The sequence below is a fragment of the Neoarius graeffei genome, chromosome 9 (genome assembly GCF_027579695.1).
Source record: "Neoarius graeffei isolate fNeoGra1 chromosome 9, fNeoGra1.pri, whole genome shotgun sequence".
Classification (NCBI taxonomy): Eukaryota; Metazoa; Chordata; class Actinopteri; order Siluriformes; family Ariidae; genus Neoarius; species Neoarius graeffei.
Window position 1 is genome coordinate 17,503,988 of NC_083577.1, and position 25,192 is coordinate 17,529,179.

At 43.3% G+C, this 25,192-nt stretch overlaps 1 protein-coding gene across 1 annotated transcript in view; it reads left to right on the forward strand.

Annotated features, from left to right (window-relative positions):
• The window catches only part of LOC132892105 (interleukin-1 receptor type 2-like), a 60,484-nt gene that overhangs the window by 14,107 nt on the left and 21,185 nt on the right, over window positions 1-25,192 (forward strand). The window contains exons 2-5 of the mRNA XM_060930506.1: window positions 15,406-15,478; window positions 19,292-19,547; window positions 22,039-22,210; window positions 22,366-22,543. Coding sequence (XP_060786489.1) covers window positions 15,406-15,478; window positions 19,292-19,547; window positions 22,039-22,210; window positions 22,366-22,543 — 679 coding nt within the window. The remainder of the gene's footprint in view (window positions 1-15,405; window positions 15,479-19,291; window positions 19,548-22,038; window positions 22,211-22,365; window positions 22,544-25,192) is intronic.

Genomic DNA, 25,192 nt, shown 5'->3' on the forward strand with positions numbered 1-25,192 from the left:
GAGGTCTAAATCCTGACTGATACATTTCATGGATGTTATTCCTATGTAAATATGAGCATAACTGCTGTGCCACAGCTTTTTCAAGGATCTTGGAGATAAAGGGGAGGTTAGATATTGGCCGATAATTGGACAGCTGACAGGGATCAAGGTCAGGTTTTTTAATCAGGGGTTTGATAACTGCTAGTTTAAAGGATTTGGGTACATAGCCAATCATAAGAGAAGAATTTATTATTTTTAGAAGCGGTTCAATTACTCCAGGCATTATCAGTTTGAATAGATGTGTCGGTAAGGGATCTAGTACGCAAGTTGAGGCTTTTGATGTAGAGATTAATGAAAGTAATTCAGTTTCTTTTAGGGGAGTAAAACATTCTAACTGATGATCTGATACAGTTATATTGTTAACTACAAGGTCACTTTCATTGTCTAACCTTAAATTAGTAGTTTGAATTTTTTGTCGGATATTCTCAATTTTGTCATTAAAAAAATTCATGAAGTCATTGCTACTACATACTGCAGGTGTGCATCTGTCTATAGTGGACTTATTCCTGGTTAATTTTGCTACAGTATTAAATAGGAATCTAGGATTATTTTTGTTATCTTCTATTAGAGAGGAGAGATATGTTGATCTCGCAGCACTAAGAGCTTTTCTATACTTCAGGAAGCTCTCCTTCCACGCCAATTTGAACACCACCAATTTTGTTTGACGCCATTTACGTTCCAATTTTCGAGTGGTCTGTTTTAAAGTGCGAGTGTCATCATTATACCAGGGTGCTAATTTTTTGTCTCTGACCATTTTCCTTTTTAGAGGAGCTACATTATCTAAAGTATGGCGGAATGTTGACTCTAAGCATTCAGTTGCCTGATCGAGTTCTGCAGGGGCTGACAGTGACCCAATCAAAGTTGACAGCTCTGGGAGATCATTTATAAAGCTCTGTGTAGTAGTTGACGTGAAAGTACGTTTAATACAGTAGCGTGGTGAGGTGCATATATTATTACTCAGACATATTTTGAATGAGATGAGACAATGATCTGAGATAACTTCAGACTGTGGAAGTATGACTATATTGTCTACGTTTAATCTGAATGTTAGTATTAGATCAAGGGTGTGACCACCATTATGGGTCGGTCCTATGACATTCTGCTTAATCCCGACTGAATCTAAGATGGACACAAACGCTGTTTTTAAAGGGTCTTCTGGGTTATCAAAGTGAATATTAAAATCTCCGACAACTAAAGCTTTGTCTAAGGAAATAACCAAATCTGAGATAAAATCTGCAAATTCAGAAAGAAACTCAGAATATGGCCCCGGGGGCCTGTAAATAATAAGCAATGGAATTAACTGGGTAGACTTATTTTTCGAGGCTACATACATTATATGAGTATGAAGAAACTTCAAATGTATTAAATTTATAACCAGGTTTGTGTGTTACACCTAGATAATCGTTATAAATAACCGCGACGCCTCCTCCTCTGCCAGTTAGACGAGGCTGGTGTATATAACTGTATCCAGGAGGACTCGCTTCATTTAATGCTATATATTCATTTGGCTTAATCCATGTTTCTGTTAAACACAGTACATTAAACTCCTGATCAGTAATGAGTTCATTAACCATTAGCGCTTTAGATGTAAGAGATCTAATATTTAATAGCCCCACCTTTAGATCAAAGGTGCTGGCAGCAGCTGTACAGTCAGTCTGATCTAATTTTATATTGATTAGGTTACTGGAACAAACTCTCTGAAAATTTCTACCTTTTTGTTGAGCTCGGGGAACAGACACAGTCTCGATGTAGTGGGCCCTGAGTGACGACTCTGTGCAGCTAGCAGACAGTCGGTTTAGCCTGTTCGTCTGCTCCCTGGCCTTGGCTCTGGATTGTCAGAAATTAACTAGGCCTGTTCTGAGACTATGACCTATGCTGCAGGAAATGAGAGCAGCACCTTCCTGAGTGGGATGGATACCGTCCCGCCCTAACAGGCCAGCAGTGCCCTCAAAATTAGCCCAATTATCTATAAAGCCCACACTGTTTTCAGAGCACCACCTGGACAGCCAGCAGTTCAGCGACCATAACCTGCTGTAAGCTACATCGCCATGCCGCATTGGGATGGGGCCAGAGCATACTACAGCATCGGACATCGCCTTCGCTAATTTAAACACCTCTACAAAGTTACTCTTAGTAACCTCAGACTGACGAAGGCGTATATCATTAGCTCCTGCATGGATAACTATCTTTGAGAACCTGTGCTTGCCTAGGACCCTAAGATTACCTGCTATGTCCGGCGCCCTGGCTCCCGGTATACACCTGACTAAAGCTGCTGGTGCCCCTAAAGGCTGAGCTAATTTCACGTGCCGTATGATAGAGTCCCCTATAACCAGAGCTCTTTCAGGTTTCTCAGTGGGTGCATCACTAAGGAGAGCAAACCTGTTCGACACGTGACGCGGAGAGGAGTGGTGCTCCCGTGGGCGAGCCTCTGCGGTAGCTTTGGCTCTACGCTTATGCCGCCGAGCCGTCACCCATTCGCCCTGCTGTAAGGGCTCTAATGCCGGAGTTGGGGGATTGCTAACTCCACCTAGGGCGTCCAGACTTTCCCTAACAGGAACTACACTGTTCTCACACTCACTAACCTGCTCTAAAGCCTGGACACGCGCTTCTAGCACTGAAATCTTCTCCGTCAGAGAGCTAACTAATCTGCACTTATCACAAGTAAAGCTAATAGAGCTATCGCTAGTGACGGAGGAAGAATGACTAAACATCCTGCACTCAGCACACTGAACAGGCTGAAGGTGTGCCATGATGAAAAGATTCACGTACCTTAAATGAAGATCTGTTGATATTAAAGCAGATCAGATGGCCTCCGCTTGTGGACTTTACACAGGAGGAGAGAAAAAGAAAGCTTCCGGTCTCGGCGTTCTTCCGAAAAAAGAAAAAGAAAAAAATGGAAAAAAAAACCGGAAAAAGGAAAGCGAAAGTGAAAAGTACAAAAATGAAAGCGACAGTATAATAAAAATGAAGACGATACTGGAAATTTATTTATAGAAAAAAAGTTAAAAAAGGATTAGTAATTAACGCCGGCACTCGCGGGAAAAAGGACTCGGCGCGAACAACTCAGGAAACAGGAAACAGGAACAACGAACTACACCAACTACACCTAAATACAACTAAATAATGTTGGCTGGTGTTGAGTGGTATATCAGATATATTCCATTCAGCTAGCATGATATTGAACAAGTCGAAGACGAGTAGCTGCATGGAATATATCTGATATACCATGAAAAAATCCATTATTATTATTATTATTATTATTATTATTTTCATACACATTTGATGAAACAATTATAGATTTTACAAAAAGTTAAGAACAGGGGGGTAACTTACCAATATTGAATGCTGATTCTGATCGAATGTAATTCAATGTTCTGTCAATCCAGTGTACTGTACAAAGTCAAAGTTCTAACAATAAAAATGGTACAAGTCCAAATTGCCTGAACAACAACCCAACTAATATACAAGTTATATACAGGTAGACAGTTCAAGTTCACAGTTACTTTTGGTCATAGTTAATTGTTACACTGCAGTTGTTCAAAACAAAAGGGCTTTGCTGAGTGAAGTCCACGAGTGAAGTCCTTTTGTAAAAATCTCCATCACTTTTCCTCACCTCCAAGTAGATCTTTGACAATATTTCTGCTATTACTCTCTCTTCCAGTTTTTTTTATGTCCGTTGGTATGTTTTTCTCATGTAAATATGCATGAAGAATATCTAGTGAGGTTTTGGTAGCTTTTCAGGTGTTCAGCATGTCTGTCTCTTTAAATCATCTGCATTTAATGAAGCAAACCTCGCTGCAATTTTTGTTTACAAACTGTTACAGTCACTCGTGAGTGCAGAAGTTTTACATCTCTGACATGTGTCTTTTCCAGTTTTTCCATATCTTTAATGCAGAAGATTAAATGTGTGAAGAATATCCAGTGAAGTTTTGGTAGCCTTTCAGGTGTTCAGTGCATCTTTCTCTTTTAAATCTTTGGCTTTTAGTGAAGCAAACCTCACGGTCATGTTTGTGAACAAACTGTCAGTCACTCACTAGTATGGAAGTTGTATGTCTCCAAGTGTCTCTTTTCCAGTTTTTTTGGTGTCTGTTGGTATGTTTTTCTCTTGGAAATATGCGTGAAGAATATATAATTAAGTTTTGGTAGCCTTTCAGGTGTTCAGCGCATCTTTAGTTTCAGTTTATTTATTTAGTGCTTAATGCAAGTCTTCTCTCTCTCCTGGCCGACAAAGAAATGATTGTGCACATGCGCAGCAGAAAAGTTTTGTCATTGGACCTTCACGTGTGATGTGTTGTCTTGACAATGTGCAATATTATAACAATATTCGACACTCATTCTCCATTGGGGAAAGTGGCGTAATACGTGGATGATAAGCGATATTATGATAATATTGCATGGAATCAATAAACCCGCTAGAAGGGAATAGAATACATGTTTTTATTCCATGGGAAAAGTGACCCGTATGTATAATAATTCCTGATATTTCATTCTGATGACGTCACTTCCAGTGTTCACACCTACGGTCAATTTAGAGTCACCAGTTAACCTAACCTGCATGTCTTTGGACTGTGGGGGAAACCAGAGCACCCGGAGGAAACCCACGCGGACAACATGCAAACTCTGCACAGAAAGGCCCTCACCGGCCACGGGGCTCGAACCTGGACCTTCTTGCTGTGAGGCGACAGCCCTAACCACTACACCGTGCCGCCCACAGGTTCATGAATGTCCTGAAATATTAATATTGTGATAAGACCAAATTGTTATATAACATGTTTATTTGAGTTATTCATTTTGATCAAGATTACTACCATTTGTTGGGCAATTCTGTCACAGCTTTATCATTAAAATATTTAGAATTAATATAGAATTAAGTGCAGTATTGCACCACAAAATGTGGCACAATTTTTATAATTGCAAGTAATGCTATAATAGTGAATTGTGTCATGGTCCTACCTGTGGGCTTCTCTCTTCAGGTAACATCTCCACTCAGCATTACCGGCCACGCCTGCACTCACTTCCTCTTATTATCTTTCAGTGACTGTCATTGGCTGTTGCCGATCACCTGCTTTCCCCCTGTGTGTATTTAAGCTGCAGTCCTCCCAAGCTTCTGTGTCAGATCGTCTGCAACTCTCAGCCTGATAACCTGCTCTGTGTTCCTACTACTCTGACTCCTGAAAATATCCTGTTCCGTCTGACTCTGTCTGCTCTCCAGTCCCAGTAACCTGATCTGCCTTCCGTTCTGTCGACTCTGCCTCTTGCCTGCATCTCCTGTACCTTCGCCTGATCTCCAGCTCGCTCAGCCCTGCTGCTTGCCTGCCTCTCCATCTGCCTGGTGTGAGCAGCCCTGCCTGGAGCCTTACCCTAGGCTGACACTTGCACGACTTTTGGCCACGATTTTGTCGTGGCAAGTCGTGCCATTTTGGGGCACGAACTGGGAGGCTCCCGCACTGTTCACGACTAGTTCACGCATAGTTCACGACGAGTTCACGAATGTGTGCCCGTCCACATTCACGAACTGGCACGACGAGTTCACGCATAGTTTGCGCATAGTTTACGCACTTCCCGCATTGGCACGACGAGTTTGCGCAATTCGGACGGTGTCGTGCCGACTTGGGCACGCCTGTGTCATGCACAACCTCATCCTCATCAGATACCCACACGCAATTTCAGAAGTGGACCGCGAAGATCCGGACACACATGATCTGATCCCTGGTGGATGGAGGACTGACCGACACCTGCAGGGGCTGCTGCCTCTAACTGGCCATCATACCCAGAAGGATGCAAAGGATCAGTGAGACTACCTGTCACATTACTACATGTCCCCTGCTGGTGCTGTCCCTTGGCAAGAAAGAATGGTAGTAGCTTCATGAGCTGCATCCACAGTTGTTCCATTTTTGAAATAAAAGAAACGAAACTCCCCCCCCAAAAAAAAAGTCATGAAGGAATAGAAAATAAAAGACATTAAAGAAAAAAGCAAGAAAAAAAAATTGCGAATGGCGAGAAGTGTCCGGGAAGCCCTATATATACTCCCGCACCGACGCAAGCGCCACTGTCGCGCAGTAGTCGTGAACTGCTCGTGAACTCGTCGTGAACTGCTCGTGCCATGTGCAAACTGTTCGTGAAGTGCGTAAACTAGTCGTGAACTGCTCGTGCCATCAATGCGTGACCGTGTCAGTGGGAAGGCACGGCCACGCTGCGACGCGCACCAATTCGTGAACATGTCGTGAACTACTCGTGAACTTGACGTGAGCTGTTCGTGAACTATGCGTGGCAGTTCGTGACAGTCGTGGCATGGCACACACTTCCACGCACTGGCACGCATCCTCCCGCATCGTCCCAACGAGTTCACGACGAGATCACGAACAGTTTGCGCATAGTTCACGACCCGGTCGCGAAATTTTGTCGTGACCAAAATTTTGAACATTTCAAAATTCTCGTCCCGACATGGCATGCAGTCATGACGGGTTTATGCACACTTCACGCCAGTTTACAGCTAGTTTGCGCACTGGCACGACTCGAGTCGTGCCAATGCGTGCCACGGAATCGTGCAAGTGTCAGCGTACCCTTACTCTTCAGCCCTGGTAACCTGACCCTGCATTTCTGTCCCCTATCTTGCTACCTGATTTGTGACTCTGTGTTCCAGCCTGCTCTCTAACTCCTGCCTGCTGAGGGACTGCCTGAAACCCAAGTACTGTCAGCCTACAGCCGCACCTCTCTGACAATGACTAATCCTGTCAGATCTCAGAAGCTAAGCAGGGTTGGGCCTGGTCAGTACTTGGATGTCACCTCAGATGTCACCACCAGCCATCCCTGCCTCTCAGTTCTCCTGCCACTGGACTTCACCCACACACATACTCCCTTTTCCCCTGTTATTAATAAACTGTGGTTTGAGCGCATTTGATCTCCTCTCCTGTCTGGTCCCTGACAGAACGATCTGACCAAGACATGGAGTCAGCACCCGAACCCTCTGCCCTAGATTGGCTGCAGCGCACTGAAGGAGATGTCAGTCGGATGTCTGCCGATGTTGCAGCCCTGATCCAGCTTGGGCAACAGTTCCAGCAACAATGACTGGACCAAGCATTCCAGCTGCTCACTGCCCTGGAACCCAAGGTCTGCAGTCTGGAGCATTTTGACAGTAACCCCTCCCAAGTCTGTGCTTTCCTGACCAGCTGCTGGTTGCTGTTTGACCTGCAGCCCAGAACCTTCGTGAAGGTGGCCTTCATCATCACTCATCTGACTGGCTGTGCCTGCCTGTGGGGGACTGCTGAGTATGAACGGCGTGTGACTCCTTCTCCCTGTTTGCAGTGGAGATGATTAAGGTCTTTGACCTGGGCTTGTCATCAGTAGAGGCATCTGGAGGACTGATGAGTATTCTCCAAGGCAGACGTACAGTGGCTGACTACTCGATCGATTTCCGGACCTTGGCCCGGCACAGCAAGTGGAACATGCAGGCGCTGGTGGACGCCTTTCTGCACAGCCTGGCTGACTACATGAAGGACGAATTGGTCTCGTACGAACAACCGTCGACACTCGATGAGGCCATCGCCCTGGCTGTCTGCATTGACCGCCGGGTCCAGACTCGTCGACGAGAGAGGGCCTGCCAGACTCAGTCAGTCATCAGCGCATGGAGAAGCCCGAGCTCGCCGGACATAGGAGGGGCCCGGCTGGGTTCAATGACCATCCAGTCCTCCACCAGCCAGAAACCTATGCTCCAAGTTTGTCTTCATCTGTTGGATTCCACCCACACCCTGGCCACCCTGATTGACTCTGGCGCCGAGGCTAACATCATGGACACCGAGCTTGCACACCAGTTGGGTCTGCAGAGCCATCTCTTATCCTCTCCTGTGCCAGCCAGGGTGCTGGATGGCCACCTCCTTGGCACCGTCACCTGCCTCACTGCCCCTGTTCCGATGACTCTGTCAGGCAACCACCACAAAACCATCCAATTTCACCTGCTCCGTTCCCCCGGCCAACCTCTCATCCTGGGCTATCCATGGCTCCTCCAGCACAGTCCTCACCTCGACTGGGCCACTGGAGAGATAAGAGAATGGGGCAAGGACTGCCACCAGACCTGCTTACGAGCTGCCATCCTAAACACCCGAACTCCACCTGCCAGCTCTGCCCCCGACCTCACTAATGTCCCAGTGTGTTATCACAGCCTTCAGAAGGTATTCAGTAAAACCAAGGCCACTTCCTTGCCTCCTCACCAGCCCTACGACTGCGCCATTGATCTCCTCCCAGGCACTGCACCACCCAAGGGTCGTCTCTACTCTCTGTCCGCCCCGGAAAGGAAGGCGATGGAGGCCTACATCAGTGACTCTCTGGCTGCCGGCCTTATCCGTCCATCCTCTTCTCCCGCCGGCGCTGGGTTCTTCTTCCTGGAAAAGAAGGATGGATCCCTGCGCCCCTGCATCGATTACAGGGGTCTCAACGACATCACCCTCAAGAACCGATACCCTCTCCCACTGCTTACCTCCGCCTTCGAGCTGCTCCAGGGAGCCACGGTCTTCACCAAACTCGATCTCCGGAATGCCTACCACCTGGTTTGGATAAGGGTGGGAGATGAGTGGAAGACCGCGTTCAACACCCCCACCAGTCACTATGAATACCGTGTGATGCCGTTTGGCCTTACCAACGCGCCAGCGGTATTCCAGGCTCTGGTGAATGATGTCCTGCGAGATATGTTGAACAAGTTCGTGTTCATTTACCTCGACGACATCCTGATCTTCTCTAAAACCCTGTCCAAACACACCCAGCATGTCCAGCAAGTGCTCCGTCGTCTCCTGGAAAACTCCCTCTTCATCAAGGCAGAGAAATGTGAGTTTCATGCCAAGTCTGTGGGGTTCCTGGGGTACATCGTGGCAGAAGGGAGCATCCAGATGGACCCTGCCAAAGTCTCTGCAGTTACTTCATGGCCAGTACCAGAGAGCAGGAAGCAGCTCCAGCAGTTCCTGGGCTTCGCAAATTTCTACAGGAAGTTCATTCGTAATTACAGCACCATTGCATCACCCCTCACCGCCTTGACCAGCACCAAACAGCCCTTCACCTGGACTCCGGCCGCCAACGAAGCCTTTGCCACCCTCAAGGTTCGGTTCACCACTGCTCCCGTCCTCCGGCTGCCTGATGAGGAGCGGCAATTCATCGTTGAGGTGGACGCCTCGGATGTGGGAGTCGGGGCAGTGCTCTCACAGAGGTCTGCGGAAGACAACAAGCTCCATCCCTGTGTGTTCTTCTCCCGCCGGCTATCACCGGCCGAACGCAATTACGATGTAGGCAATCGGGAACTGCTGGCAGTCAAGCTCACCCTGGAGGAATGGCGTCACTGGCTGGAGGGGTGCGTAGTCCCATTCCTGGTCTGGACAGACCATAAGAACCTAGAATACATCCGCACCGCCAAACGACTCAACCCCAGACAGGCCCGTTGGGCTCTCTTTTTCACCCGATTCAATTTCACCCTTTCGTACCAGCCCGGATCTCGCAACACCAAGCCTGACGCACTCTCCCACCAGTTCCAGAAGGATGATGCCCCCTCCAAGGACCCGGCTCCCATCCTACCTGACCCCTGTATCGTTGCTGCTCTGACCTGGGACATCGAAGAACGAGTGCGGGAAGCCCTCTGTGACCAACCCAGCCCCAGTGCATGCCCCGCAAGTCGCCTCTTCGTTCCTGAAGACCTGCGATCCCAGGTTATACAATGGGGACATGACTCCCATCTAGCCTGCCACCCTGGTTCCACTCGCACCTACCACCTGCTCGCCCAACGGTTCTGGTGGCCTACTATGAGTAGGGATGTGCGAGACTTCGTCTGAGCCTGCCCTACCTGTAATCAAAATAAGTCCTCCAGCCGGCCTCCTGCCGGTTTGCTCCAGCCTCTGCCCGTGCCTATGCGACCCTGGTCCCACATTTCCCTGGATTTTGTTACGGGTCTACCCCCTTCTAACAGGATGACAGTCATACTCACCATCGTGGACTGCTTTAGCAAGATGGCACACTTTGTTCCCCTCCCTAAACTACCGTCAGCCAAGGAGACTGCCCAGATCATCTTGCAACATGTCTTCCGCATCCATGGGCTGCCCAAGGACATTGTTTCGGACCGGGGGCCGCAATTCACCTCCTCTTTTTGGAAGGAGTTCTGTCACCTACTCGGGGCCACCGCCAGCCTCACCTCTGGATTCCGACCCCAGTCCAACGGCCAGTCAGAATGGACTAACCAGGAGTTGGAGAAGGCACTTCGGTGCATGGTGTCACGCAACTCTAGGGCCTGGTACGAGCACCTGCTGTGGGTGGAATACTCTCACAACTCCCTCACCAGCTCAGCCACCGGCCTGTCCCCATTCCACTGCGTGTATGGCTACCAACCACCCCTGTTCCCCAGCCAGGAGAGAGAGGTCACCTGCCCGGCTGCCCTCACCTATGCACGCCGATGCCACCGCACCTGGTCTCAAGCCCGCGCTGCACTCCTCAAGTCAGTCACCAGCTACTCTACAGGCGCCAACAGGCGGAGGACGCCTGCGCCCACCTACCGGGTGGGCCAGAAGGTGTGGCTATCTGCCAAGGACCTGCCCCTCCAGGTGGAGTCTCGTAAGCTAGCGCCTCGGTATGTCGGACCATTCCCTATCCAGAGGATAATCAGCCAGTCTGCTGTCCGGCTCCGACTGCCCAAATCTATGAGAATGCACCCCACCTTCCACATCTCTAAGATCAAGCCAGTGCACGAGAGCCTGCTGGTCCCAGCTGCATCTTCTCCTCCTCCTCCTCATCTCATTGATGGTGGCCTGGTCTACTCCGTCTGGCGACTGCTGAAGTCACGACGCAGGGGCAGGGGCCTCCAATACCTGGTGGATTGGGAGGGCTATGGTCCTGAGGAGAGGATGTGGGTCCTTGCTGGGAGAATCTTAGACCATACCCTCATCAGCACCTTTCATCGCCTGCATCTGGACCAGGACCAGCTGGCCAACCGGAGGGGTCGACAAAAGGGGCCTTGTCGGAATGACGATGCGCCCACCGCTACTGTCCCTGAGTCTGATCCTGAACCAGATCCTGAGGACTTGGACTCTGACCGGTCAGAGGAGTTCTAACCCTCCACCAGTATTCCCCCTCCTCCCGCCCGTCTTTGTGGATCTGTGGCTAGGGACTTCTGGAGCCGTCCCTTGGGGGGGGGGGGGGGGTTCTGTCATGGTCCTACCTGTGGGCTTCTCTCTTCAGGTAACATCTCCACTCAGCATTACCGGCCATGCTCGCACTCACTTCCTCTTATTATCTTTCAGTGACTGTCATTGGCTGTTACTGATCACCTGCTTTCCCCCTGTGTGTATTTAAGCTGCAGTCCTCCCAAGCTTCTGTGTCAGATTGTCTGCAACTCTCAGCCTGATAACCTGCTCTGTGTTCCTACTACTCTGACTCCTGAAAATATCCTGTTCCGTCTGACTCTGTCTGCTGTCCAGCCCCGGTAACCTGATCTGCCTTCCGTTCTGTCGACTCTGCCTCTTGCCTGCCTCTCCTGTACCTTCGCCTGATCTCCAGCTCGCTCAGCCCTGCTGCTTGCCTGCCTCTCCATCTGCCTGGTGTGAGCAGCCCTGCCTGGAGCCTTACTCTTCAGCCCTGGTAACCTGTCCCCTATCTTTTTAACTGATTTGTGACTCTGTGTTCCAGCCTGCTCTCTAACTCCTGCCTGCTGAGGGACTGCTTGCTGGGAGACTGCCTGAAACCCAAGTACTATCAGCCTACAGCCACACCTCTCTGACAATGCCTGATCCTGTCAGATCTCAGAAGCTAAGCAGGGTTGGGCCTAGTCAATACTTGGATGGGAGGCATCACCACCAGCCATGCCTGCCTCTCAGTTCTCCTGCCACTGGACTTCTCACACATTCTCCCTTTTCCCTTGTTATTAATAAACTCTGGTTTGAACGCATTTGCTCTCCTCTCCTGTCTGGTCCCTGACAGAATTGTAATTCCTGAACACTGAATCATTAAGATTTTTAAGGTGATCATTCGTGTGTAAGTAAGTGTTAATTATTAATCATGTTCTATTAACACCACTAACATTCTTTTCTGTATGCAAACTACATTCAAAGCCATACAGCACTAGTAAATATGAATTACTGATCAAAGCATTATGTATTAAAAAGGATTTGTTTCAACTCCCAGTGATGAGGCAGGACATATAAAATTAGTGTCTTTCTATAATGCATGACTTCCAGGCTGTAGGAGCGTTATAGATGATCAGCTGTCATGGTGTGAAGAACATTTTAAGAGAACTGAAACTGTGACTACTCTTTCAATTTTAATAGACTGACTGTCTTTAAGCCTGCAATAACTACATATGATTGACTTTCGTCATTCAGGATGATAATGATTCCACAGGATTTTTCCACAGGATCTATTCTTCCAGAAAGTTAATGAGAGCTTGTGCACCATGTACATTTAGGATACGAATAACTCCTGGTCTTGTGCTCTTATTATACTGTTCTTTAAATCAGTTTTTCTTTCATGAAATTGGGGTCAAGGGACGTCCAGTGATTTCGAAATCACAGCCAGGGAGTTAGTGATATTTTTGTGTTGTTGCACCTTTATCAAAGGTGTATTATATTAGCTCATGTGTATTGAATAAACTTAATCCAAGCCTGGATAACTCAAAACATTCAAAACCATGTCAGCCTGGACCCAAATGTGTTCTGGTAGTGGAAAGTTCAGGAATAAAAATCTTTCTAGCTGTAATAAATAGACCAAATATTACTGTGCACTTACTGTGCACATTTACGTCAAATAAATATTTTTAAGAAGAAAAATCTTTGCTCCTGTGAATTTTTGTTCTAAACATTCACACTGAGCATTTTCTCAGAAGGTGACTAAGATATTACCTTAAAGATATTAAGAGTACAAGTTTTGAAGCAGCTTTGAACTTTCATTCCCTACCTGATGTTACAGGATATGAACTGATCGTTTTCTATATCTAAGCTCAACGTACAGTGGTGTTTGAAAGTTTGTGAACCCTTTAGAATTTTCTATATTTCTGCATAAATATGACCTAAAACATCATAAGATTTTCACACAAGTCCTAAAAGTAGATAAAGAGAATGCAGTTAAACAAATGAGAAAAAATTTTATACTTGGTAATTTATTTATTGAGGAAAATGATCCAATATTACATATCTGTGAATGGCAAAAGTATGTGAACCTTTTCTTTCAGTATCTGGTGTGACCCCCTTGTGCAGCAATAACTGCAACTAAACATTTCCAGTAACCGTTGATCAGTCCTGCACACCAGCTTGGAGGAATTTTAGCCCATTCCTCCATACAGAACAGCTTCAATTCTGGGACGTTGTTGGGTTTCCTCATATGAACTGCTTGCTTCAGGTCCTTCCACAACATTTCGATTGGATTAAGGTCAGGACTTTGATTTGGCCATTCCAAAACATTAACTTTATTCTTCTTTAACCATTCTTTAGTAGAATGACTTGTGTGCTTAGGGTCGTTGTCTTGCTGCATGGCCCACCTTCTCTTGAGATTCAGTTCATGGACAGATGTCCTGACATTTTCCTTTAGAATTCACTGGTATAATTCAGAATTCATTGTTCTATCAATGATGACAAGCCATCCTGGCCCAGATGCAGCAAAACAGGCCCAAACCATGATACTACCACCACCATGTTTCACAGATGGGATAAGGTTCTTATGCTGGAATGCAGTGCTTTCCTTTCTCCAAACATAATGCTTCTCATTTAAACCAAAAAGTTCTATTTTGGTCCCATCCGTCCACAAAACATTTTTCCAATAGCCTTCTGGCTTGTCCACATGATTTTTAGCAAACTGCAGAAGAGCAGCAATATTCTTTTTGGAGAGCAGTAGCTTTCTCCTTGCAACCCTGCCATGCACACCATTGTTGTTCAGTGTTCTCCTGATGGTGGACTCATGAGCATTAACATTAGCCAATGTGAGAGAGGCCTTCAGTTGCTTAGAAGTTACCCTGGGGTCCTTTGTGACCTCGCCAACTATTGCACGCCTTGCTCTTGGAGTGATCTTTGTTGGTCGACCACTCCTGGGGAGGATAACAATAGGGGTGTTCACACGGCAACTTTTACTCCGGTGTAGCACCGGGGCTGCCCCAGTAGAGCGTTCACATGGTACAAAGTTATACCGGTGTAGCCCCTGAAAGCTGCTTAAACCGGTGCAAATCTAACCCTGCTCAGGAGGTGATTTAAGAAATTTACTCCGGAGTAAATGCTAGTTTGCAGGGCAGCACCGATATAAAATGGGATGTCTGAACGCTACAGGGGTAGACTCGCTACGCGTGAGGAGAGTTGATTACATACAGGCATTGCATAATTTGCATCCTGGTATTTTGCACTTCCAAAATGGCGAATATCAACAACAACAGAATTGCGTGTCTTCCAGTGTTGCCAGATTGGGTGGTTTTAAGTGCTTTTTGGCGGATTTGAACATATTTTGGGATGGAAAACGTCAGCAATATCTGGCAACACTGGTATCTTCATCCACGTTGTTTTCCCGGCGCTTGGTGATGCCATGACAACCAGGAAAAGGAAGTACATTTTCACGCATGCGCATATTTCATTTCCGCATTATTACTATCGTATAGCACGGTCGCAAAAACTGCCATGTGACCGCAAGTGGGGCTGCACCGGTGCTAACACGCTTCTCTCTAGTTAGCAGGTTTGTGACGTGTGAACGCTCCACAAAATTTACACCGGTGTAAGATATATCGCAACAAAATACATCGGTGCAGCATCGATGCAAATATATGCCGTGTGAGCACCCCTATTGGTCTTGGATTTCCTCCATTTGTACATAATCTGTCTGACTGTGGATTGGTGGAGTCCAAACTCTTTAGAGATGGTTTTGTAACCTTTTCCAGCCTGATGAGCATCAACAACACTTTTTCTGAGGTCCTCAGAAATCTCCTTTGTTCATGCCATGATGCACTTCCACAAACACGTGTTGTTAAGATCAGACTTTGATAGATCCCTGTTCTTTAAATAAAACAGGGTGCCCACTCACACCTGATTGCCATCCCATTGATTGAAAACACCTGACTCTAATTTCACCTTCAAATTAACTGCTAATCCTAGAGGTTCACATACTTTTGCCACTCACAGATATGTAATATTGGATCATTTTCCTCAATAAATAAATGGCCAAGTATAATATTTTTGTCTCATTTGTTTAACTGGGTTCTCTTTATCTACTTTTAGGACTTGTGTGAAAATCTGATGATGTTTCAGGTGATATTTATGCAGAAATATAGAAAATTCTAAAGGGTTCACAAACTTTCAAGCACCACTGTAAGTGTGTGTGCTTGTGATGATGTATTCAGCCATTTCTCTCATGTCCACTCTGTTCTTCATGCAGTGCGTCATAAGTTTCAGTGTGTGGATAATCGTGTCCTGTGCACTTGCCCATGCCTGCACAGTGCCTGTGAAAGGTAATGTGAGTGAAAAATTAGTGTGATGAGTTTTTCCCCCCTCATTTTTGCTTTTAGTAATAGTTAAAGTAATCTGTGAAGTTTGTCACTCTCTGGGATCTGTACAAGATGAATTAAACCCGGTCTGTATCGGGATCATGTTCTGTTGGAGCCAGTATAAAAACAGGAGCAGGCAGTCAGATGAAGCGGGCTGAAGCTCAGTGGGATAAGGAAAGGCCATGGGCATTATCAGGGGAGTGTGTTGGATGTGGTGCTCACTTGGCTCTATGACATGTTTGTGTGTAGTTTAATCAAGATCGCCATCATTTATTTGCTAATCTTGTCAGTTTTATTTGTATGTCCTGTAACTCAGAATAATCAGATTTAAGTGCAATATTATAGAGAAAAATGTTGTGTAGTACAAACAGAAGCATTTACAGAAATTTCAAATAATGCTGAAGTAGTTCACTGACATTAGTGAATAATCGACTCATTAAGGCCAAAAGTTTGTACACCCCTACTCTACTCAGTTATAGGTTTTTCTGTATTGTGACTATTTTCTACATTTTAGAACAATACTGAAGACATCAAAACTATGAAATAACAGATATGGAATTATGTTGTAAACAAAAAGTGTTTACAAAATAAGTTTACTATTTTAGATTCTTCAAAGTAGCCAGCGTTTACCTTGATAACACTATGCACACTACTTGCATTATCTTAACCGGCTATATGAGGTAGTCACCTGGAATGGTTTTCAATTAACAGCTGTGCCTCGTCAAAAGTTCATTAGTGCAATTTCTTGCCATCTTAATGTGTTTGAGATCAAATAGTAAATAATAAAAATACAGTAAATACCCCTATTCCACACCACAATTATAGTAATCCATATTATGTCAGAAACTGCTCAACTCAGTAAAGAGAAATGATGTCCATCATTACTTTAAGACATGAAGCAACTTTTAATGAATGAAAACAAAACAAAACATTGAATTAGAAGGCATGCCCAAACTTTTGCCTGGTACTGTATAAAGATTAACCATCAAAGTTAGCATTTCTATTAATCCAGTTCATTCAATATAATTGAATTATTATCACTAATATCCTTTTCAATGCAAAACAAACAAACAAACAAACAAATAAACAAAAACACCATACAGCACTAGTAAATATGAATTACTGATCAAAGCATGATGTATAGAAAGGATTTGTTTCAACTCCCAGTGATGAGGCAGGACATATAAAATCAGTGTCTTTATATAATGCGTGACTTCCAGGCTGTAGGAGCGTTACAGATGATCAGCTGTCATGGTGTGAAGAACATTTTAAGAGAACTGAAACTGTGACTACTCTTTTTCAATTTTAATAGATTGACCATCTTTAAGCCTGCAATAACTACATATGAGTGACTCATAAGAATGTAAATTTACTGTATCTTATATAAATTAAGCTTTAGTTATTTGTTCATTCATTTTCAGTAATTGCTTTATCCAAGTGATAACTTATTATTAACTGTTTAGTTAGAAAACATGGCCAGCAGGTCCAAGCAAAAATAACTGAAGTAGTAGATGGGATTGGTCAAACTTTGTGGGAACAGATGGGATAAAACAGACAGTCCTGCATGCTCCTGAAGAGAATTATGACTTGTTTCAGCAAATGAGGCCATTCAAATTGATCACGTGGCTCAGCTCATATAAGTCTGCCAAAATTTTTCTAAACCAGACAACACTTCCTTTATTATGACCAGTGATTATTGTTCTCTGCATTATTAATAATGTGTTGCTGTGTCTGTCTGTGATGCATTAAAAAAAAAAAAAAACACCAACAATGAAACCTTGCACTCACCAGCCACTTTAATAGGAACTTATTGAGTCTAAGATCCCTGTTCTTGGCTGCAGGAGTGGAACCCAATGTGGTCTTCTGCTCTTGCATGCTGAGATGCTTTTCTACTCACCACAGTTGTAAAGAGTGATTATATGAGTTGCTATATCCTTCCTGGCAGCTCGAACCAATCTGGCCATTTTCCTCTGACCTCTCTTATCAACAAGGCATTTGTTTCCACCAACAGAACTGTTGCTCGCTCAATGTTTTTTGCACCATTCTGTGTAAACTCTAGAGACTGTTGTGTGTGAAAACCCCAGGAGATCAGCAATTTTTGAAATACTCAAACCAGTCCATCTGGCACCAACACCCATGCCACAGTTAAAGTCACACTTTGAGATCACAAATTTTCCCCATTCTAATGTTTGAAGTGAATATTAACTGAAGCTCTTGATTTGTATCTGCATGAGTTTATGTATTGTACTGCAGTTAAGGGACTGGCCTGATTAGAGAACTGCATAAAACAGCAGGTGGATGGGTGTTCCTAATAAAGTAGCTGGTTGAGTGTATTTCCATTTATCCTGATAACTGATCATCTCCATTAATACGCACAGCTGAGAGTCAAACACATGACTCGTTATCCACACAAACAGCTCAAAATATAAAAATATACAAAATGTGGTGTCTTTTGAAGCATTTAAACAGTTAAAGTGAGAAATGAATGAGTAATGGTGTTGCCTGCATTTAAAAAAAAGTTCACATCTGTGAATCAGCTCTCAAACAAACCTTCTCATTCACTGATGCACACTTTTACGCAGGGATTGAGGCATCTGTTAGAGAAACCGATAGAGTATATTTTAGAGTTTATCTTATAGTATTTTTAGTTCATCAAACAACAGGCTGTTCTTTTTTTTTGTAAAGACGATCCTGACACATGGCACCTGGATATAGATTGCTGTATGATGTCAGCTATGCCAGTAAACAATGTTAACACATAATAGGGACAGACAATAAGACTAGAAGGGTCCTCGTTAGAGTGCATAACTCCACCAAGCCGCATATTCAGGTTTACTTCAAAACTGACTCGATTGTTCTCTGGTCCATGGCCCACCTTTCCTCCAAATTTCATCAAAATCTGTTTACTACTTTTTGAGTTATGTTGGGAACAAACAAACAAACAAACAAGCGGAGGCAAAAACATAACCTCCTCCAACATAGTTGGTGGAGGTAATAAAGACTGGACAGAGATCATGCATTTTAAACAAATACATAATTGTAGGTGCAGTATTTTTTGTCTTTCTTTCTTTCTTTCTTTCTTTCTTTCTTTCTTTCTTTCTTTCTTTCTTTTTTCCAGAAACATTGCTAGAATTGTTTCATACTTTCGTGCTTAATATGCTCTAAAGGGATGACCAGGACAGCATTAATTTACAAAGGAAGCACATGATTTTTTTAAGAATCTGTCAAATATTAACTTTTTGTACGTCATTCTTAAATCAGCATTCTCCATCATTAGTAAAACAACAAATCTTCACATGATTACAATAAAATGCTGCTTAAAGGACCCCAGTTTGACTGGCAGCAGTACTATGGTCAACTTTGTTGTAAATTCTGATGGTGTGGGAAAAGTCAAGTAAAGTCTACACTTTTTGGAATTTAACAAACCAAAAACTGTAAAGTAAATCTGAAAATATTGTTCAGTAACTTTGCTATAATATTAACATTTCATATTATCTCAACTATAAACAGTTACTTGATTTTAGAAAATACTTTGTTTTTGAAGACCAATTTCCTAGCTTACTCAGTCACATTAAGTAGAAAGCTTTCCAGAAATGCCCACTTCTGTTTTAAATCACAATCTACAACTACAACTATTTAGAGTACTAAATAGATGCAGATAATGGTATTGCAGTACACCACTAGCACCTAACTCAGATTTGATTAGAACGATGATAGTCATGTACCTTTATGTCCATATCTTTATCCCAAAACTTATAGACACTTGTGTTTTTCTAGCCGGTTGTGAAGTGATTGGTGAAGAGATTGAGGATTTCCACGCTCAGGGAGAAGCTATGGCCATCACGTTCCCATTTCTGGAAGCTTACATTTGGTACATGAAACTGCCTGTAGACAATAGCACCACGTTCCAGGTGTTCCACAGCAAGCATTGTGACCTCAGAAACCAGGGTCACAGGGTGATACAGAAGGGTCGGGTCCTCTGGCTCCTCCCTTGTTTGCCCTCAGACTCAGGAACGTACACCTATGTGCTCAGGTAGGCTCAGGAAAAAACACCTGAAAGACTGATATTTTAATCTTTACTCATGTTTTTATATGAATATGCCCAAGTCCAAGAACCATCATTTAGCTGAATCTGATACTGATTCATCACATTATTGTTTTTTTTAACAAAAGCAATAATTCTTCACTGATTAAAAGAAAAAAAACCTCTGAAAGCAGAACTAAAGAGAACACAAAACAAATAGCTAATAAATAATCCCTAAATAACGTGGTTAGTTTTTCTGAGACATGTTTATTACCGGAAGTGTTTTGTATCTGTTTTTGTTTCACACAAATGTTCTTTTCATCCAGATTAGTTCTATGTACAATTTCTCAAAACTTTTGACACTTTTGGTGTTACTTCATGCTCTGATGGAGTGATGACAAGCTATGTACTGAGGAAGGAAATCGAGTTGTTCAGTATCTCAGACTTTCGTGTTTCCTGACACTGTGTGATGCAATGCTGTTTATACACACAGACACAACAGACAACAACAGTTATAGCTCCATCTGGAAGCAGAATCACTTTCATGCCCAGCACATAGTTTAGTGTTACTCAGTACCAGCGTTAGACTCAGTAAGGGGGCATGGCCAAAAGTCTGAAGGCAGGATTGTGCAAGTGATTTATTATGATGTAGTTTGAAATGGACAAAGTTATTTAAGGAATGACACTTCATGTGTTATAAGAAAATAATCACTGTGATTATTTTCATCTCAAAATGTTTTATTCCTCTTATGCCACAGAAAAAAAGGTTTTATATATATATATATATATATATATATATATATATATATATATATATATATATATACTACAAGTTTGGGGTCACCCAGACAATTTTGTGCTTTCCATGAAAAGTCACACTTTTATTTACCACCATAAGTTGTAAAATGAATAGAAAATATAGTCAAGACATTTTTCTGGCCATTTTGAGCATTTAATCGACCCCACAAATGTGATGCTCCAGAAACTCAATCTGCTCAAAGGAAGGTCAGTTTTATAGCTTCTCTAAAGAGCTAAACTGTTTTCAGCTGTGCTAACATGATTGTACAAGGGTTTTCTAATCATCCATTAGCCTTCTGAGGCAATGAGCAAACACATTGTACCATTAGAACACTGGAGTGATAGCTGCTGGAAATGGGCCTCTATACACCTATGTAGATATTGCGCCAAAAACCAGACATTTGCAGCTAGAATAGTCATTTACCACATTAGCAATGTATAGAGTGTATTTCTGATTAGTTTAAAGTGATCTTCATTGAAAAGAACAGTGCTTTTCTTTCAAAAATAAGGAAATTTCAAAGTGACCCCAAACTTTTGAACGGTAGTGTGTGTGTATATATATATGTGTGTGTGTGTGTGTGTGTGTGTGTGTGTGTGTGTGTGTGTGTGTTGTGGAACTTTTTCATAAGACAAGTTGCTTCTAATTATGATTGATATGATAAAACAGGAACGCCCACCTTCTCTGTTCTGAAGACTTTCCCCATGGTGAAATATTTACTGACTTTCAAAGTGCTGACACTGGAGACTCCTTCCTTTAATGTTAAACAAACATCTCCTTAGAGAAGACTATCAACTACATTAACAAAGACATTTTCTTTGTTAAATAGCAAGATTTTTTAAAATCAGTTCATTTCTGCATTTAAATTATGTGGAGCGTCCATGTATACAAGTCCATGTAAGTGCCTTGTTAACTAGTGTTGTAGTCAAGACCACCTAAACCAAGACCAAGTCATGACCAAGAACAAAGTGTATCAAGACCAAGCCTTTGAGGGGTTGACATCAAGTCAAGACCAAGGCAGGGCAAGACCGAATCAAGACTAGGACCAGACCAGTGTGTATGAAGGGGGGAGGGGTGACAGTCATTAACAGTAATGAACATTTGAAATTAGCAATGAGTCACATTATTGGTTGCATTTGAAGCAGGAAGTTTTACATCCAATCAGAGTAACAATGTTAGCAAATAAATCAGACAATGCACAGGCAATTTAGTGAAATTCCCTGAGTTGTGGTCTTGACTGGTTTTGAAAAAAAGTCCAAAGTCCTCTATGTCTGAAACCAAAACAAGATGGAGTAAAAATTTGGTCAGTTCCGAGAGTTTCAAAAAGTGATCTTGAGACCAGCCTCAAGTACTACAGTCCTACTTGTTACTAGAGAAACAATGACATATTAGAAGTGCATTAAGATAAAATTGTGATTTGCCAGCTAAACTGCAGAGACAGTTTCCTCTTTTAGAGAAAATTAATCAGCACCTCCTGACCAATCAGAATTGAGAATTAAACAGCACTGTATTATTTTCTTTAATGAATCCAGACCTATTGTGATTCTTCATAAAACATTGAGACATACTCATGTGTGTGTGTGTGCTTGTGTGTGAGAGAGAGAGAGAGAGAGAGAGAGAGAGATGTATAAGCTTCTATACATCAATAATTGTTAATAATGTCGTAGCTTCTTTTTCTCATGTATGTTTCTGTTGTCCATTTAGCAGCGACACATTCTGCCTTACTGGTAGCTTCACTGTGACCATCTATGAGAAAGGAAGAGAAGACATGGAGATGATGTCACATCCTGTTTCTACAAAGCCAGCTGAGGACCTGTCCATTGGATGTCCGCACATAAATCATTTCAACAGGCTGGAAAGTCCATGCTGGTTCAAGGTACGTTTTTTTGTCTCATATGACAGGAGGAGAAGAATGAAGGCCTGTTGAAGATGGACAGATTGATTGTCTAGACTAGGGTTGAACCACAATCCTGAAACTTCCTAAAAGTATGTCAGTGCTCAGTAACACACTGGTTATTGTGTTATGTCCAGGGTTTTCATGATGGTGTCCCGTTAATAAATGGGTCTCATTATGAAATTTTGCCAGGAGACAGTCTTATCATCAGAAACGTTTCCACAGAGGACGAGGGCCTGTACACCTGCTGGCTGATGGTGATTTTTGACAATGCACAATACAACGTTAGCAGGACCTGGAAACTACAAGTATTATGTAAGACAACAACCTCCAACATTACTTAGTCATGTACACAACTGTTACACTCATCCTCACCATAGCAATGTAATGGATAAGACTGGGTTAGCACTGTAGTGCTCACAACACAACAGGAGTCAAGAACTGTTTATAATCAAATAGAAATGAATGCACTTTTCATCATTCATCACACACACACACACACACACACACACACACACTATATATATATATATATATATATATATATATATACACACACACACACAGTGGTAGTTGAAAGTTTGTGAACCCTTTATAATTTTCTATATTTCTGCATAAATGTACGAGTGTGTGTGTGTGTGTGTGTGTATATATATATATATATATATATATATATATATATATATATATATATATATATATATATATATATATAAAATGCTAATTAATTTTGTTTTTGATGATTATGACTTCTGCATTCATGGGTCAGGATAAAAACTTTTCACATTTCCAACCATTCAAAGAAAAAAAAACTATTTAGAACTAGAAGGATACTCAATCAAGTACATGCAACCGCCAAGCCACATATTAGAATATCTACAATAAATAAATAAATAAATATCTCGAGATTTGCATTAAAATCTAATCAAATTTTTCCTTGGCCCATGCCCCACCTTTCCTCCAAATTTCATCAAAATCTGTTCACTACTTTTTGAGTTACGTTGGGAAAAGGCAAAAAAAAAATCCTGGATCTGCATATATCTCGATCCTCATATACCGGTCTATCCCGAATTACATCAAAATTAACGCAGTTGTTCCTTGGCCTATGGTTCACATTTCCTCCAAATCTCATCAAAATCTGTTCACTACTTTTTGAGTTACATTGGAAACAAGCAAACAAACGAACATGAAAACATAACCTCCTCCAGCCAGGCTGGCAGAGGTAAACATTTAATTTCATAATTTTTGCAGGCATCTTTTCTTTACAGCATTTCTTTGCATGTAAAGCAAAGCAAGACTTTTGCCCAGTGCTTCAGGTTACAATGAGTTACTGAGTAAAAGCAGTAGGGTTGATGATGCACAAAGGGAGTTGGTTATTAAGACACAACAATCAGTGCTGTGTGTAATGTGAGTTGGTAGTGTATAGTGTCTGAGAGTGGAATGAACTGAATGGAATATATATAGAAAGAGGAAACCTAGATGCCACATTGGGTGAAAAAGGAAAGTGTCAGCAGAGTTACAGAGGCAACTTTCTGGCATGTCATGCGAGACTCATTAAAATAAATAAAATAAATAATTATATAAATTTAAATTTTATATATATATATATATATATATATATATATATATATATATATATATATATATATATATATATATATATATAAATCTCCTTCTCACCCCCGGCGGGGGGGTGGTATCCATGTCATCCTCAAGCTCGGGTCCTCTACCAGAGGCCTGGGAGTTTGAGGGTTCTGCGCAGTATCTTCGATGTTCCTAGGACTGCGCTCTTCTGGACTGAGGCTTCAGATGTTGTTCCTGGGATTTGCTGGAGCCACTCTCCCAGTTTGGGGGTTACTGCCCCAAGTGCCCCCACTACCACAGGGACCACACAACCCTTGACCTTCCACATCCGTTCCAGCTGCTCTTTCAACCCTTGATACTTCTCAAGTTTCTCATGTTCCTTCTTCCTGATGTTGGCGTCAGCTGGGATCGCCACATCTATCACCACCACCCTCTTCTGCTCTTTGTCCACCACCACTATGTCCGGTTGGTTAGCCAGGATCTGTTTGTCAGTCTGGAAGCTGAAGTCCCACAGAATCTTGGCCCTGTTGTTCTCAGCCACCTTCTGTGGTATGGCCCATTGGGACTTGGGTATTTCTATTCCATACTGGTTGCAGATGTTCCTGTATACTATCCCAGCCACTTGGTTGTGCCTCTCCATGTACGCTGATCCAGCTAGCATCTTACACCCTGCTACTATGTGCTGGACTGTTTCAGGGGCTTCTTTGCACAGTCTGCATCTTGGGTCTGATCTACTCTGGTAGATCCTGGCCTCTATGGCTCTTGTGCTTATGGCCTGTTCTTGTGCTGCCATGATTAGTGCCTCTGTGCTGTCTGTCAGTCCTGCATTATCCAGCCACTGGTAGGATTTCTTGATATCAGCCACTTCCTCTATCTGACGGTGGTACATGCCATGTAGGGGTTTGTCTCTCCAGGTTGTCTGTTCCTCCTCCTCCGCACTCTCATCAGGGTTCTGCTGCCTGAGACATTCACTTAGCAGTTCATCCTTTGGGGCCATCTTTCTGATGTATTCTCGGATTTTCGATGTTTCATCCTGGACCGTGGTCTTGACGCTCACTAGCCCTCGGCCTCCCTCTTTCCGCTTAGTGTATAGTCTCAGGGTGCTGGACTTGGGGTGGAACCCTCCATGCATGGTGAGGAGCTTTCTAGTCTTGATATCTGTGGCTTCTATCTCCTCCTTTGGCCAGTTTATGATACCAGCGGGGTATCTGATGACTGGTAGTGTGTACATGTTGATGGCTCGGACCTTGTTTTTACCATTCAGCTGACTTTTCAGGACCTGCCTTACTCTCTGGAGGTATTTGGCTGTGGTTGACTTCCTTGTGGCCTCTTCATGGTTTCCATTAGCCTGTGGGATGCCAAGGTACTTGTAGCTGTCTT